Source organism: Pipra filicauda, unplaced genomic scaffold (assembly GCF_003945595.2).
Source record: "Pipra filicauda isolate LSUMZ 115617 unplaced genomic scaffold, ASM394559v2 scaffold175_size1500280_pilon, whole genome shotgun sequence".
Taxonomy (NCBI): Eukaryota; Metazoa; Chordata; class Aves; order Passeriformes; family Pipridae; genus Pipra; species Pipra filicauda.
The window spans coordinates 765414-781437 of NW_024104273.1; the positions used below are offsets into that span (position 1 = coordinate 765414).

General features: G+C 37.6%; 1 protein-coding gene across 2 annotated transcripts in view; it reads left to right on the plus strand.

Moving 5' to 3' along the window:
* PRKDC (protein kinase, DNA-activated, catalytic subunit) overlaps nt 1-16024 on the plus strand; it is an 82746-nt gene that overhangs the window by 47814 nt on the left and 18908 nt on the right. For both annotated transcript variants that reach the window (XM_027713843.2, XM_039379760.1), the window contains exons 56-68: nt 879-977; nt 1666-1876; nt 2436-2625; nt 2971-3186; nt 4444-4556; nt 7238-7369; nt 8533-8712; nt 12169-12377; nt 12838-12976; nt 13557-13745; nt 14257-14481; nt 15111-15219; nt 15865-15976. In XM_027713843.2, the coding sequence (XP_027569644.2) occupies nt 879-977; nt 1666-1876; nt 2436-2625; nt 2971-3186; nt 4444-4556; nt 7238-7369; nt 8533-8712; nt 12169-12377; nt 12838-12976; nt 13557-13745; nt 14257-14481; nt 15111-15219; nt 15865-15976 (2124 nt within the window). The remainder of the gene's footprint in view (nt 1-878; nt 978-1665; nt 1877-2435; nt 2626-2970; nt 3187-4443; nt 4557-7237; nt 7370-8532; nt 8713-12168; nt 12378-12837; nt 12977-13556; nt 13746-14256; nt 14482-15110; nt 15220-15864; nt 15977-16024) is intronic.

The following is a 16024-nucleotide window of genomic DNA, read 5'->3' on the forward strand; positions in this document are numbered from 1 at the left end:
ATTCACTGCAGATGTTGTCTTTCAGTGGTTCATCACAGGCAGAGTGAAAGTGTTTGTAACGGTCTTCCAACTTCATGTCAGTGCAGGGTATTTTTCTTAAAATAGAGCCTTGGATTTGCCTAAGTGGCTTTGGCCTTTGGTGGCAATTTTGTCACTTCCACTAAGGGATAAATACTTGGACCTGAACTTTAGCCCAGGACTAGGAGGTTGTATCACCACAGCATGATGGCATAAGAGATCTTAGCTTTGATGCTCCCACTTTTTTTCTTGTCGCCAGAATTTGTAACCAATAAAAATTATACACTAAAGTAATTTGCTTGTAGGTAGAAAATGTACTGAGGTACTTTGGCATGATCTCAGTCCCTTCAATCTAGTAGTGTAAAGATGGTCTTTCTGTTTTACCCCTTAGAATAGGGAATAGGCATGTTCTCAGTTTGACAAGCAGGTTGCTGTTGAATCAGCTGACTTAGTTGGGTTTTATTATGTGCTTTTTCCCAAGATAACTATTTGAATGGACAGTTACAGTGAAGGAAAAGTACAGGCAATTTTTACTCCGTCATCACTTCAGAAAAGCAAATTCTCTGCCTTTTTTTCAGTTTCAACCTTGCAAACTCAGAATTACTTCTGTTTGTCCTTCATAATAAATACCCAACATATTACTTAGCTTTCTGATTATGTCTTTCGTAAGTAATGGAGATACAAGGAATTTAAGGCAATGAAGACCTCGTGTTATGAAAAAAATGCAGTGTTGTCATGCCAAGTTGAGATTTTTATGAGAAGGGCATATTCCTCCTTTTTTCCACACTATCGTCATTCTCTTATTTTGCTATGGATTGTTTAAGAGAAGTCACTAAGAGATATTTTTCTCCTACTATCAGTGATCCAGAAAGTCAAGCAGATGATGATTCTAAGGAAATACTCAAAGTGGCAAAAGAAATGCTGCTTCAAGGACTAATTGATGAGAACACTGAACTGCAGTGAGTAAAATGCTGTGTTAACTGTCTGAAATAACAAATACCTACCTTGTTCTTACTTTGTTTAAGCAAAGAGTTGATCCTTGGAGTTTTTTTAAGTATTTCAGTATTAAAGAGTAACAGTGAGATAACACTATTTCCATTTCTTCCAATAAGTTAATTTATAAAATATCGTCCTATAATGTTATACCAAATAAGCGAAGCACAGAGCATTTGAACAAATTTCTAAGCCATGGGGAAGTTGTTTCACTACGTCAAACCTAATTCTGCATTAATGTTCTAGAGTTTTTGGACAAGGAGGACCTTGCTAAAAACAAACACACAACAGTAGATTAAATGTTGGAGGATGCTGGATTTTTAAAATTTCTTTTGGTGAAACAAAAGACAGGATATCTGTGTGCTTATCCACACATAGCACTTCTCAAGAGGAAAACAACTTGACAGAAATAATTTTTTCAGAGTAAACCTTTAATATCAGGCATGGAGCATGGTAGATAAAAGAGGAATTTGGTGTAATTCAATGAAAGATCCATGGTATGAAAGTGTTAGTTGAAGGCTTTAAAATCTTATTATGTTGGGGTTTGTGTTTGGTTGTTGTTGTTGTTGTTGTTTTTTACTTGGCTTTTTTAGAAGTGTTGGGTTTTTTCTGTTTGCAGATAACCAAGAATAACTTTATTCCTTGCCTTTACAGATTAATTGTTAGGAATTTTTGGAGCGAGGAGACAAGGTTACCGACAAATACTCTTGATCGCATGCTGTCATTGTTAAATTCTTTATATTCCACCAAGATTGAAACACAGTACTTGAGTCTAATCACAAATTTTCTGCTTGAAATGACTAGCAAGAGCCCAGATTATTCCAGAAAAATATTTGAGCATCCACTGTCTGAATGCAAATTTCAGGTGAGTTGTAATGTTTTGTCCTGTGTGCAACCATGTGACAAATTCTGTTCTTTAATGTAGTTACCACTTGGATGAGAATGGCATAATGAAGGAGATTTTTGAAAGTGTTTTATTCTCCCTAGTTAACAGCTGCAACAGTCATGAGTTATGTGCAGTATCAGAAGTCTGATGATTTTGTTGGGGAAATAATTTTCCTTTCAAAAAAGAACTGTTTAATTAAAATAATTATATATACCAGGTATAGCTGATGAGTACTGAAATAGCTAAAAAAGAGAGTGGTGGAGAGAAGCAGCATCAGCTGGAGAGATATTGTGAAGAAACAGGAATACTAGCACAAGAGCTGTAAATCAGTCCTCAGCTGACAAGTCCAAATTAGTCAACCTTTTTGCTGAGCTATGGAGAACTTCTGTGTGTTTGCAGTTTTTATTTTTATTGTCAAATTCTGCTCCTGTACCCGGGATGATGTTTTAAATTCTGTGCTGTCATTTCTGCTATCCTGACTCAGTGAACGAATGCCAAAAGCCTCCATCTTTACCGTGCTACTTTTCTTTGTTCGTAGGACTTTGTAATTGATTCCAGCTGGCGCTACCGAAGTACTGTGCTCACACCTATGTTTGTGGGGACTCAAGCTTCTCAGAGCATCCACAAGAATTTATCACAAGAAAGATCCCTTTCTGCTTCTGGGTCAGTCGGTGGTCCAGTGAGGGCTACCCAACGGCAATATGAATTTACACCTACACAGCATCTCAGTAAGTCCAGACCAGTGTCTTCTGAAATTTTCTTGTTTGCTACAGGAATGATTTAATTTATGTCGCATATGGATTTTTAATGTAAAAGTGTAAATACATTTAATATTCTGTTTTCGAGGACTTCTTCTGTGTGTTATGAGAAAAAAATCACTTTTTTTTGGTCTCATACATATTTATATTCTGCCTAATGTAAAAGAAATTTGTTTCTTACCTAACAGTTTGAAATCTATTCTGCCCAAAAACACTGGGAATTATATTTTTGGGAGAGAAAAATTACCTGCTTCATAGATGTTTTCACTGTATTTGTGAGTATGTTACAACTTTTTTGCAATTTTTTTCTTGTAGGTGGTAGAAGTTCTTTTAATTGGCTAACTGGAAGTAGCATTGACACTTTGGCAGAGTATGCAGTTCCTTCATCCTCTGAATCCTTATCTTCATCCATGCTGTTGGTTAGCAAACGGAGTGAAAAATTTAAACAAGCAACCTTTAAACCAGTGGGGCCGGATTTTGGGAAAAAAAAGTTGAATTTGCCTGGAGTTGAGGTGGACAGCAAAACTAAAGGTCTGTAAGCCTTATCTAAGTACAATTTCTATATAACTAGTACATTTCTATAAACCATCTTTGTCAGTTGTTTGGCTGACAGTCTATTATCTTTGAGACATTCTCATGGAGGTTCATGTTGAGAGATTTTGTTTCCAAATATAGTCTATTGCAAAAAGATAGGATTGTGCTAGGAATTGTAAAATTGTATGTTGCTAGATGAAAGAACTGAGAGGATATGAAACTAGTCAGTGTGATCTCTGCATTCCTATCTCTCCCTAAGATGATCGTAGCATGAATGTCAGACAATTCTGTCCCTTCTGTTTTAAATTTAACTGCATATCTCTTTCAAGATGACATCTCTTTAAACATATTTTTCCAAACCATTTCAGATGCATGCAAACATGATCTACAACATACTGCAATCTGTCATTAGAATTACTTGGTTTTTTCCTGAGAATGCTCCTTTATCCGCCCAGCCAATAACTGAAAATTTTCAGTGCTGTTTTGAAGTGGCTTAGGCTCTTTCTTCCTGTTGAACCTTTCAGTACTTTGTCATTAAAATTTTGACCGAAAGGATGGGATTAGTTCAGGCAAAGATCTATAAAGATCAACCTTTTCAATACCTGAGAGGTGTTTGCGGGCAGTTCGAAATGGACCATGCTGAACTACAGAAACGGAGAGATCAGTCTACCTTCCAGTCAGTTCCTGGTCTTCTACCAGGAAAATACTAGTTCTAGTGGTATATTTTTGTTTGCTCATTCTGCTTTACTAGGAAATGGACTGAAGTGAACAGTCTTTTAAGTGGCCTTTCTCCATGACTGTCCTGAGCAGGAGTTGATCCAGTATCAGTTCTATAATCATAACTTAAAAAAATATTGTATGATATTATTATTACCCAATCTTTGAATATATTTAGCACCTCTTTTATGTAGGGAGGTACATACTTTATGGAATATAGTGCAAATGCCATACTTGCTTTTGAGAGCTTAAAATAAATCTCTTGTATGGAGCATATTTGTTCATGAGTTTTAGTGCCTTTCCCAGTGCAATAGTTTGACCTTTATACTTCACCTATGTGCTTGAAGTTTCTATTACCTCTTCTCCTCAGAGCAACTTAATTTGTTTTCATTTGCTATCTTTTTGAAAGGCCTTACATAGAATTGTTGGATAGGAAACTTAGGAGACTAGTTGGTAAGCTAACAAATGTTGTTATATGGTGCTCTTGCCTTAAAGCAGAAGTTTGCTTGAGAAAGGACATGATCATTTGTTCTCTAGGTATAGAAGAACGAGCTGAAATTCTAAGACTGCGGAGACGTTTCTTGAAGGACCAAGACAAACTCAGTCTGATTTATGCTAGAAAAAGTCTGGCTGAACAGAAAAGAGAAAAGGTTTGTCAATCCAAATAAGTTTAAAACTTTAGGTCTCGATGCCATCTGCAGTCTTTTACTTCATCTCTAGTGGTAACTTTGTGAAGAAAGGGTAGATGTAAGGTGCTGGTTGCTGTTTTAAGAGCTTTAAAAGGTTTAATTTGGAAATCATGCTACATACGTGCTTAAAGCTAAATGATGTTACTTAGCATGAGTGAGAAAAGAGGTGGATGGTAACGCTTCCTGTCTACTCCTTAACGTGCATGAAGTGATTTTACGTGATGGAGTCCCTAACAGCTGTGGGAAGCCCTTTACAGTTGTCAGTCTGGAAACTGGGGATCTTGAAGCTACAATACACTGCAGAAATAGTTGGGGAATGTTATCCAGAGTCTGAACACGAATTCGAAAATGTGGTACAGCTGATGGACTGACCAGAACTGTTTTGAACTTTTAACCTGAAGGAATGTCAGTAATAATCATTTGCTCTGTATTTATGAAGGGCAGAAACTTACTACTTTGTGAGTTTCCTGGTTGTGCTATGTACTTACAATAAATCTAAGTATTTTTAAGCTCTGTAACAGTTTTTCAGAGGTTCCTGTTACTAAAAATAACATACATTATCGTCCAAAAATGATAGCAGTTAGACCAAAAGCAAAGGAACCCAGGATAGGGAGCTACCAGTTTGAGACACTCTTGTAATTCTTTGCAGATGCAGACAACTGTGTAAACAGAACTTATGTCTGGAAGAACCACACAAACACCTATTTTAGCCAATTTGTGTTTACTTGCAGGCTAAAGCTACAGTTTCCTCCCACCATGCAATAGAGGACCTGTAAACGCATTCTGTCCAAAATACAGCCAACAAAACCACCTGTGATATTCCATAGTAAAAGACCAGAGGAGACTATGAATGCTCTCAGGATCCCTTAAACTTTTCAAGAGACTTCTTGCACATAAACACGCATGGAACTCTATGGTTTGCATTAATACTGTATAGGACAAGCCAGGAAAATTAGATCCTGAGCAAGAGAGGATTTGGAAATAGGTTTAGCAAAGTTTTAATTTCTCAATAGCATATTTCTCTTGAAAGGTTTCTGAAAATCATCCCTTTAAAGTTCTGTAGCAGAAAAATTACTTCAAACAGCAAAATTATGAGGAGTTTACAGAAGAGAAAAAAAACTTTCAAGCTTCCTTCTGGTTTTGTCTTCCATTTTACCAATGTTTATATCCACCCATTGCCTAGTGATTTAGTTGGTAATGACAGTAGTTAAAAATAAAAACCCAGCCTCTAAACTTACTGATTATTTCCTTATAATGTGCTATGAAAAAGAAGAAAAGCAGAGGAAGAAATAGGTTTTGTTTGTATTTGGTAGTAGCTCTTGTTCAATTTAAAAATGATTCCTTTAAGCCCTAGCAAAAGGCAGGACAGCTATTTAAGAACTGCAGTTTGCAACAGTTTTATTACAGTTTGGTTTAGGTTTTACTAGAATCATAGAATTATTACGGTTCAAAAAGACCTCTAAGATCATCGAGTCCAACCATTAACCCAGCACCGTGTTCGCCACTAAACCATGTCGCCAAGTGCTACATGCACGTCTTTTAAACACTTCCAATGGTGGTGTTTCTACCACTTCCCTGGACAGCTTGTTCCAATGCCTGACCACCCTTTCAGTGAAAAATTTTTCCAATATATCTAATACCTCTTCTGGGACAGCTTGTCCTGTTGATTGTTACTTGGGAAAAGACACCGACCGCCACCTTGCTACAACCTCCCCTCAGGTAGTTGTAGAGAATGATAAGGTCTCCCCTGAGCCTTCTTTTCTCCTGTCTAAACAATCCCAGCTTCCCCAGCTGTTCCTCATGAAACTTGTGCTCCAGTCTCTTCACCAGCTCTGTTGTTCTTCTTTGGACACGCTCCAGCACCTCAATGTCTTTCTTGGAGTGCAGAGCCCAAAACTGAACAAAGGATTCAAGGTGCTACCTCACCAGTACTCAGCACAGGGGAACAATCACTTCCCTAGTCCTGCTAGCCACACAATTTCTCATATAAGCCAGGATGCCATTGGCCTTCTTGGCCACCTGGGCACACTGTTGGCTCATGTTCGACCGACTGTTGACCAGCACCCCCAGGTCACTTTCTGTTGGGCAGCTTCTCAGGGGCACTCTTCCCCCAGCCTGTAGGGCTGCATGGGATTGTTGTGACCTAAAGGAATCAACTTTGTTCATTCTTCTTCCCCGCCCCATCCCACTGTATAAAACAAAACACACAAGCTTTAGGAACCTCATTTTACTTTGCACCTGGGCCAGGCTGAGAATTATCATATTATCTATACTACTGTGGCTCAGCTAACAGGCAGTAACTTCCTAAACCATAGCAGCTCACTAGCTGTCAGTCATAATCATTCTCTTTGAAACTAGCTTAAGTACTACCTGTATGGAAGCAGAATCTACAAGGCATTAATATTAAAAGTTAATGGCTGAAGGAAGTCTATGAACAAGTGTTGTGGTTTGATGTTTTTAATTGACTAAGATAATTTTGAATTTAACCTTATTACAGCTTTATAGAAAATGTATTTGTCTATTAAGCATGGCAAAAGTTTATAAAACACTTCAGAAATGCTCTTGCTTGTTTTGTCTTATCTTGATACTACTCTTTCTAAGTAATATGATTATTATTTTTTAACATGAGAAATGCATTTCAGGAGATGAAATCTGAGCTGAAGATGAAGTATGATGCACAGGTTACTTTGTACAGAAGTTACCGAGTAGGAGACCTTCCCGACATCCAGATTGAATACCGCAGTCTCATTGCCCCTCTGCAGGGCCTTGCCCAGGTCTGTCTGCTGTTCAAAGGTCATTTGTGAAGTTTTCTGTTCCTGTAGGGAAAATGGCATATACTTGGGCAACTGCTTCTAAAATTGATTTGTTGTTTTGTAGTCAACCAGTAAGATACACATTTCAAGAGTCTGTTTTGAGGGAGCATTTCTCCTACCCCTGTGCTGGTTCAGTGATGACAGAAGAAGCCTTCTAGCTTGCCACAGCTGAGTCGAACACTGAGGACCTGATACATCAGGTCTTGTCCATTGCCCCTGGGTTCCCCTACTTGAGAAACAGTTGGTGGTGGTCTTTACAGGCATTATTGCAAAGGGCATCTCACTGTACAGTAACATAACAGCCATTTCTCTTCTATTATAGGGCTGTAACAGACTTGTAAAAATACAAATGAACTTGCTGTGACTAAGACTGGACTCAGACTACTCAGTAAAGCTGATCCAATATTCCTTTTCTTGCCTGAGAGCAGTAGAAACTGTAGACTGAACTGAGCAGTAGACTGAATCCCATTTTACAGTTGTTTGGAAGTCACAGTCTTCCTGGTTACCTTTTTATTTCATTTCTTTTGATGTCCCTTTATCACTGTGTAAAGGGAGGAAGTAGCACACTCATGAGTTATCTGAATAGCACTAGATAAAGAGTTAGACCAAATTCCAGGCCCATGGTAGACCAGGATGCGTAGGATTATATTACACACACGAATGTGGTTCCAGGTGGAAAAAATGCCTTTAAATCTCAGATGGAACTGTCTGCCTGTACTGGCAATCTGTTAGCTGCCTCAATGTTAGGTCCAGGTCTCCTCACACATCAATGTCTTCTGTTATTTCCTGAAACCCTCTTTACAGACTGTGGTGTCTGTATCATGATATTGATTGTTTGGTTCCTGTAATGGGATTTGTGAGTATGTGAAAATTGTAAATTCCACCCTCTCCACCATTGGCCTGAAACCTATATTGTCTTGGAGTTTCTTTATGTAAAAGAATTAAGATGTGATTTTAATGGGTAGTACAGTAATTGTCAGCATAGGTGAGATGCATGCCAGACTAACTAGTCTACACCCAAAGAGTATCCATATAGGGATTAGGTATGGGGTGGTTCGTATCTTTTATGTCTATTGTGTCACAGCAAAATTCAGTGACCTTTCTGCTTTTGTTGTAATTTACAGAAAGATCCAACATTTGCCAAGCAGCTTTTCAGCAGTTTGTTTAGTGGAATTTTTCATGAGGTAGAAAAATCTAAAAATTCTTCTGAGAAAAACGCCATTGTCCAGAAGCTGCTGAATGACTTCAATAATTTCCTCAGTACAAGCCTGTCATACTTTCCACCATTCATTGCATGCATCCAGGTAAACCCTGCTGTATGGCATGAAAGTAACTGAATGTAATGTCTTTGTCTGTGTGTGTGATAAAGCAAGTGGTAGCGAAGGTCAAATACTGTCACTGAAGTTTAGACAGAGATGGGAAGAGAATTGTTAACCAGATGGGTATTTCAAGTGCCTCTGGACTGATTTTTCAAGTATCTGTAGAGTTTGAGTCACCTTTTAATGTTTTAATTGCATCAGTAACAAGAAGAGATTTAATTTTAAATGAAAGTAATTTCAATTGAAATGAGAATTGAGAACAATTGAAAGGGCTATGTGGGTGTCACATGCTTATCTTCCTGTTTCTGGGAAGTGCTTACTGAGGAATTCTTTGATGTCTTGAGGATGTCAGTAGCTGTCTCGACTGTTTGTTGTTAGCCTCTCTTGCATATTTTTTCCAATTAGTGCCCTGAAGTAATTGCCTGGGGATTTTCAGTAAAGAGGGAAGGACTCACTCCCACCAAAGGGTGAGTGGGCGCACCAGGGTTATTTTACTGGAAAAGAAACACAAACCCTTCTGCTATGAGAATATACTGACCTAGAATAGACTGTGAATTTCTTCTTTTAACCCAGTTTTCAGGGAGGTAAAAGAACTTGTCCAAGCACCTGTTACATACTCATTGTCACTGTATTTAATGGTTCTTGTCAGCTGTGTTGATCTTAATATTGCATCTGATTCCTAGCTCTCAAAAGACTCTTTCTGGGGGGGGGCAGCTAATGGCTTCTTTTTTGTTATGGAAATTTAAATACTCTGTGACAGTAGATGTCGTTTGTAATTCTGGAGAAACTAGTTTAGAGTAGCTTAGTGAAGAGTGACAAACTTTGCTTCTTAGTTCTTGTATTTACACATCTGAAAAAATGTAATTTCGTGTTTACTTTTTTTTTCTGTGCAGCTGCATAAAAGGTCAAATGCTATGGGGATTTTTCTGGGCTGTCTTGGTATGTTTCGAGCCAGCGTCTCACAATAGCAGTCTGTTAATATTCCCTCTTGACATTGCGTTTGTTGGTTCTCTGTCTTGATGATCTTATTTGTGTTGAATTAAGCTGTCTGTTAGACCCTATTAATAACACTGTTGCATTAGGCTACTTTTTTTCTGAAAAGTCATAGAATGAAGACTCAAAAATAGGTAAGTTAAAAATTCATCAAAAATATGAGCAATAAGAGCATCTCATTGCCGTCCTCATCAATAACAAAAGAACAACAGCAGGAAGGCAAGCCTCAGCCTGTGAATTTGAGTGTCCTGCATAACAGTGAGAGGAAGTCTTTTCCTCAGTAAGGAATAGAATTCATATTGATCAAGAGAGCGAGCTGCAAGAGCGTGAGCAAGAGCACAAGTGTGTCAAGGCTATCATTTGGCTCACAAAGACTGTCCTAGTGGCTTGGACATTTGAAAATACAAATATATGCTGTTTCCTGTATACCAACAGTGTAATGAATACTGGCTGGTTTCAGAAAGGCTTCTACTTCACTGCTGTTTCCTTCTGGCTGTTCGACTTTTTAGTTTTCTCCAGGTTCACATTCCATCAGGAGAATAACTTGGTGGTAAAAAGAGCTGGGTTTGTCTACACATATGATCTTAAAATTGATTTTGAAATTCTGGAATTCACTTTCAGGACAGATTAAGAACCAGCTGAAATACTAAAAGAATTAAACTCCATGACAAATGTTTATGTAACCTTTATAGAGATACTTGGCCTCTGAAGATCATATAATTGCCTTGTAAATATTTTAGCTGTCAGGCCAACTTCGATGCCATTCACCCTGATCTTTGAACATGTGGTGCAAGGAAAGACAAAGCATGTTGCATATGGAGCAGAGAGTATTCCCTCTGCTTTCAGAAGATAAGTGATCGGATAGTCACCAAAATGCAATAAATAGAAAGATAACTCCTTTGATGTGGGACAATGTCTATAAATTTTGAGTTTGGGAGGGTATTTATTCTTTGGACATACCGTTATATTTGCATGGTTCTTACACTTTTTCCTATGCTAAGAGAAAGGGCTTAGCAAAGTTGTTTTTAAGTTTTCAGATTGTGCAGTTGACACTGTGTTCCTGACGTAGCCCCTAAATTCTGGCAGTCAAGGGATGTGTGCCTCTACACAGGAGTGTCGTGGGCTTGTGTGCAGCTAATTGAAATTGCCTGAATCGTAGGTGAAATATATATGCTAACTCCTCTTTGGGATCTGTGCAGCTAATTGAAATTGCCTGAATAGTAGATGAAATATATATGCTAACTCCTCTTTGGGATCTGCCTGGTCTGTAACTCAGGAAGCCACAAGAAGCTGTGTTTTTTTCCTTTTTTTTATTGAGTACAAATTTGTTCGTGTGAGAGTCTCAACTATACAAATTGTGTCAAGAATTTACTTATGCCAGGTGCCTATTCTGTAGTTTTTGTGATTGTCATTTATCAAAGAAGTGTAGCCTGGTTATTCTCAGTCTCCTGTTGCAATTTTCAAATATTGTTTTCCTTTCACATAGTATTCTTGAACGTGCTATGTTGCAAGAATCAAACTTTAATTTTTGTTCTAAAACTTGGTTCTGTTTCTTGTAATGAAAGTTATACTCCCTCTCTTCTGTGTTGTGGATTTTTTTCTTCCTGTTTGTTTAAGATATTATTGCAACTTTACATTATTAAGTGGAGAAAAAAAAGAAAAAGCCCAGCTCTGGCTTTAATAACACACTACTTTCTCAATATTATTTTATGTGTATTTAGAATAGTAATTTAAGTATTTTAAAAAAACTTCAAGTAAACAAAAATGTTTATCTCTGAAAATGAGGTTAGTCTGTAGTTGGACTAATGTTAAATACAATAAAGATGTGCTAGAAATATTGTCACGCCTTTAAATCAGGCGGGAGTAAATGAGTACAGTACTCTATGAGTCTAACAGGAAGCTGTGATATGCTAAAACTGGCTAAGTGTGTGGATAGAAAGCCTCCAGCTCAGAGAAGACAGTGTGGTTAATCGTGCCTTTGGCTTATGGCAGGAATGCACCACTGAGTAGGTTAAGTGAAACACAGCTGCTGTGTAGCAGGCACAATCCTGCCAACAAATAGAGGGAAAAATTCAGGCTGTCAATGTGTCCATCTACCTCTCCCCCGCTTTCCTTGTGATTCTGTCCAGAGAGTTTCAGAATCACAGAATATTCTGAGTTGGAAGGAACCCAAAGGGATCATCTAGTCCAACTCTTAAGTGAATGGCCTGTAGTTGTCCCATGTCCTGGAGGCAAAGTATATGGGGTTATTCTGTCCTGTTCTCTGTCCAAAGAGCAACAGCACAAAAGAGAAAGATTTTCCAGAGTTGGGAACTTCTGGAGATCTAATGGCTTATTTATAAAGCTTGCATTATAAGAAAAGGGATACCAAATAAGCGATCTGTAAAAGGTCACAATCAGTATAGTTTTACACCAAATAGACACCTGTTGTTTTGTTTTATTTTACAGGAAATGAGTTACCAGCACAGAGCACTACTAGAACTGGATTCAGCTAATGTGAGCACAAGCTGCCTTGCAAGTTTGCAGCAGCCTGTGGGCATCCTCCTTCTGGAGCATGCCCTGATGGCTCTGTCCACTGCAGAGGAGCCCCCATCCAAACGGATGCGCGGGAGGACAGAGCTTCCCCCAGATGTGATCAGATGGATTGAACTTGCTAAGTAAATTCTTGTTTGAGACAAGTTGTTCCCATTCAGATTTGCCTTTTGAAGAACTCTGCCTTTATGGCTTATGTGATTTCTTTTTTAGTCTCAGTAACCCAACTTTTTTAGAATTAGATATGCTTTTAATTTCTTTTCAGTTAATTACTATTTTTCAGTGAGAGCAGTTACACTTAACAGCTGTGCAGTCTGATGATGCTATCAGACTGCTGAAAAACATCTTGTTCATAGCTTTTCAGCTGCAGGAGTTTCCACAGTTCAGATATTAACCTACAAGGTGAAGTTTATGTAGTTAAGTATATATTTCAGATCTTATATAACAAATTATCTTTTTAAAATTTTCTTTTACCACCTAGTAGTATTACAGCTTATTAAATTATTATTTTTTCAAATAGCTTCTGTTTGCATTGTTATACATCTGTTCAACTAATTAAAAGATTTCTCTCTTCAATTTTGCTAGGCTCTACCGATCTCTTGGGGATTATGATGTCCTTCGTGGCATTTTCAGTGGTAAGATTGGGACTAAGGAAATTACACGGAAAGCATTGTTGGCAGAAGCAAGGAGTGATTATGCTGAAGCAGCTCGATGTTACGATGAGGTAAAACGACAGCAAGATTCTTTTGTTTCATGAATCTCTCATGACTTAAAACTAATAAACCACAATTAAACATTTTGAGAAGCAACATATATTGTTTAAAATGTCCTTGCGTTTTATTTGATTAGTGGTTCAGTCTGTAAAGATATTGGGAACAGATGAGCAGTCACAACAGAGCAGTACACATGATGCTTTTCTTAGTGTTTGTTACAAAGCTGCACATGTGCAATTATCTAGGCAGACAAGTAAAACACCATGGGCAAACTACAACCCCAAGAGAGCAAATTGCATGTGTTCGTGGCATGAGTTATAGTGGGTAAAAAGGAAGGAGCGTCTCTAACCTTCTTTTAAAGTGTTCACTCTTTAAAAAAAGCAGGTTTACTAAAGACATCTACCTGAAAATGATTTATATATGAATATTGACAATCTTGAATTTTCTTCATCTAATGCTACTGTCGCACTCAGGTAAATGGATAGATATTTTTGAGACAATGAATTACAGTTAAGTTCCTGGTGACTTAGAATTGAAACAAGTGCCACAATCCTGTTAAGAACCCTTTTTCCCTGCAAATTCATTCCCTAGGCACTCTCTAAAGAAGACTGGCAAGATGGAGAGCCAGCAGAAGCGGAGAAGGACTTCTGGGAACTTGCATCTCTGGAATGCTATGACCACCTAACAGATTGGAAGGCTCTGGAGTATTGTGCTACTGTTAATATCGACGGTGGAAAACCTCCAGACCTAAGCAAAACATGGAATGATCCATTTTTCCAGGTTTTTAGAAGTCACTTCATTGATAATGCACCATTTTTTATCTCTACAGGAATGTCTGACAGTACTGAGATTGTGGGTGAAAATCAACTGCATTTATATGGGTTACTCTAGTATGGAAATTAGCAGAGAGTCTGATACATGAAAATAATTGAAGCAGTTACTTTTAATTTTATCTCGAGTCTGTGGCTGATTATATACGACCAGCTTTATCATCACCTTTTTGTTTTGGCAGTCTTTTTGTTGCATTTTTTGCTTGTATTTGTTTTCTGTTTTAAGAGTTACCAAACACTGGTTTTGAAACTAGTAGAAACCAGGTGTTTGCTAACAACTTCTTGAGCTATCAGAAAAGGCTGCCGTGATTTGTTAGCAGATGGAAATTTGTCTAAAGAAAAAACATTTAAGAAAACCATTCAAAATATTTTTGTGTTTATTTGATCTGCCGCTGATAACATAAAAATTGATCATTTAATGTTCCATTCCTGGAAATAAGGACTGTATTTTCACCTTGTAGGAGACATATCTACCCTATATAATACGCAGTAAGTTGAAGTTACTGCTCAGTGGGGAAAATGACCAGACTTTGCTAACATTTATTGATGAGGCAATGAAGACAGAACAGAAGAAAGCCATTCTAGAAATGCATCACAGCCAAGAGCTTAGTCTCCTTTACATCCTGCAAGATGATTTTGACAGAGCCAAATACTATATTAGCAATGGAATGCAGATCTTCATGCAGGTAGCAGTCTCTTCTATCTCTGGTATGATTTTTCTGTGTAAACTCCTGGAACAATTAAAGTGTTGTTGCTGTTGCTGCTGCTAGATTATACTCTCAAGAGAAACAGTTGCTCAAGTAGAATGACATCTAGGTGCCTTCCATGTCATATGACAGAACTTCTTTTGAATTCACTGCTTGCAATGATGAGATATTAGTGAGCCAGTGGAGTGCGTCTTATCATTTTAATTTGTTTTGTTTTGCTGATCTCATCTTTTAGACTTTTTCAGAATAATTGTTTGTGCAGATAATAAACATTTTATTTCATTCATCTTTTCAGAAGACTCCTGTCCCCAGAACAAACTTGCAAAGAGAGTACTGCAATCAAAAGTTATAAGTTCCGTTCATCACCAAGTTTTAATTAGACTGTAGGGCTTTGATAAAATCTAGGATAGGAATTGCAGCTAGAATATGCCTCTACACTTGTGTAAAGCAGAGTTGCTCTCTGATTACAGGCTATTAAATTACTTCTAAGAGGTTGGGTTCTAAAGCATAATATATAGCAGCATCAGATCAATAGTTTGTAGAGACTGAATAGAATCATGTTGTAAATTCTGTCTGAGAAATCTTTCATTATCTCCCTCTCTTTGCAGAGCTATTCCAGTATTGATTCTCTGTTATATCAAAGTCGAATGACCAAACTGCAGTCTGTACAAGCTTTGACAGAAATACAGGATTTCATCAATTTTATGACTAAGAGAAGTAAAGATTGTTTTTTTCTCAAGCGATTTTCCTTTCATTGTGTTAAATAGTCATGGTTTTCTGAACTTTGAATGTCTGAACTCCTGTTTGAAAAAGGATAAGTCTGGAATTACTTCTTATTGTCTTCTTGACAGTAAGAACTGTGCAGTTCTGTAAGATAGGCTTGAAGATAATTCTGTATTCTATTGCAGAGTTTTATTAGCATAGCTCTTGTGATAAGAGTCATTTTAAACTAAATTTTTTTTTGTTGGAGTAACTTTTAGCAGAGATAAAAGATGGATGTGGTAAATAAGTTATAGCTACTGAGGTAGGCATGAAGTACAAATTTATGCACATAAACCAAATTATATATTAAATTTAGTTAACAGTTCCACTACATTCCAGCATGTTCCTTTGTGGAAAGGAACCTACCCAGTGGTAATTCCCAATGACAGTTGACAGTGTTGTCCTTATTGAATCTCCTGTGCTCCAGCAATAAACAAAAGCAATATGATCACTAAGTAGTGTATTTAGTGCAAGCCCAGAAATGCAAGTGGATTGTTTAATTGCAGTTTTCTGGTTTGAATGTTAGACTATGTTTTGTTTAGCCCTTTTTCATGCTGTTTGGCTTTAGATGCATCTGAAGTGTTCTGAATTGATTTCTAGGTAACTTAGCTTCAGAGGCTTCCCTTAAGAGACTTCTCCGAATTTGGACAAGCAGATATCCAGATGCTAAAATGGATCCTATGAACATCTGGGATGATATCATTACAAATCGGTAAAACTGCATTCTTGGGTTAGCTTAAGTTCTGTCTGCCTGCTGAGT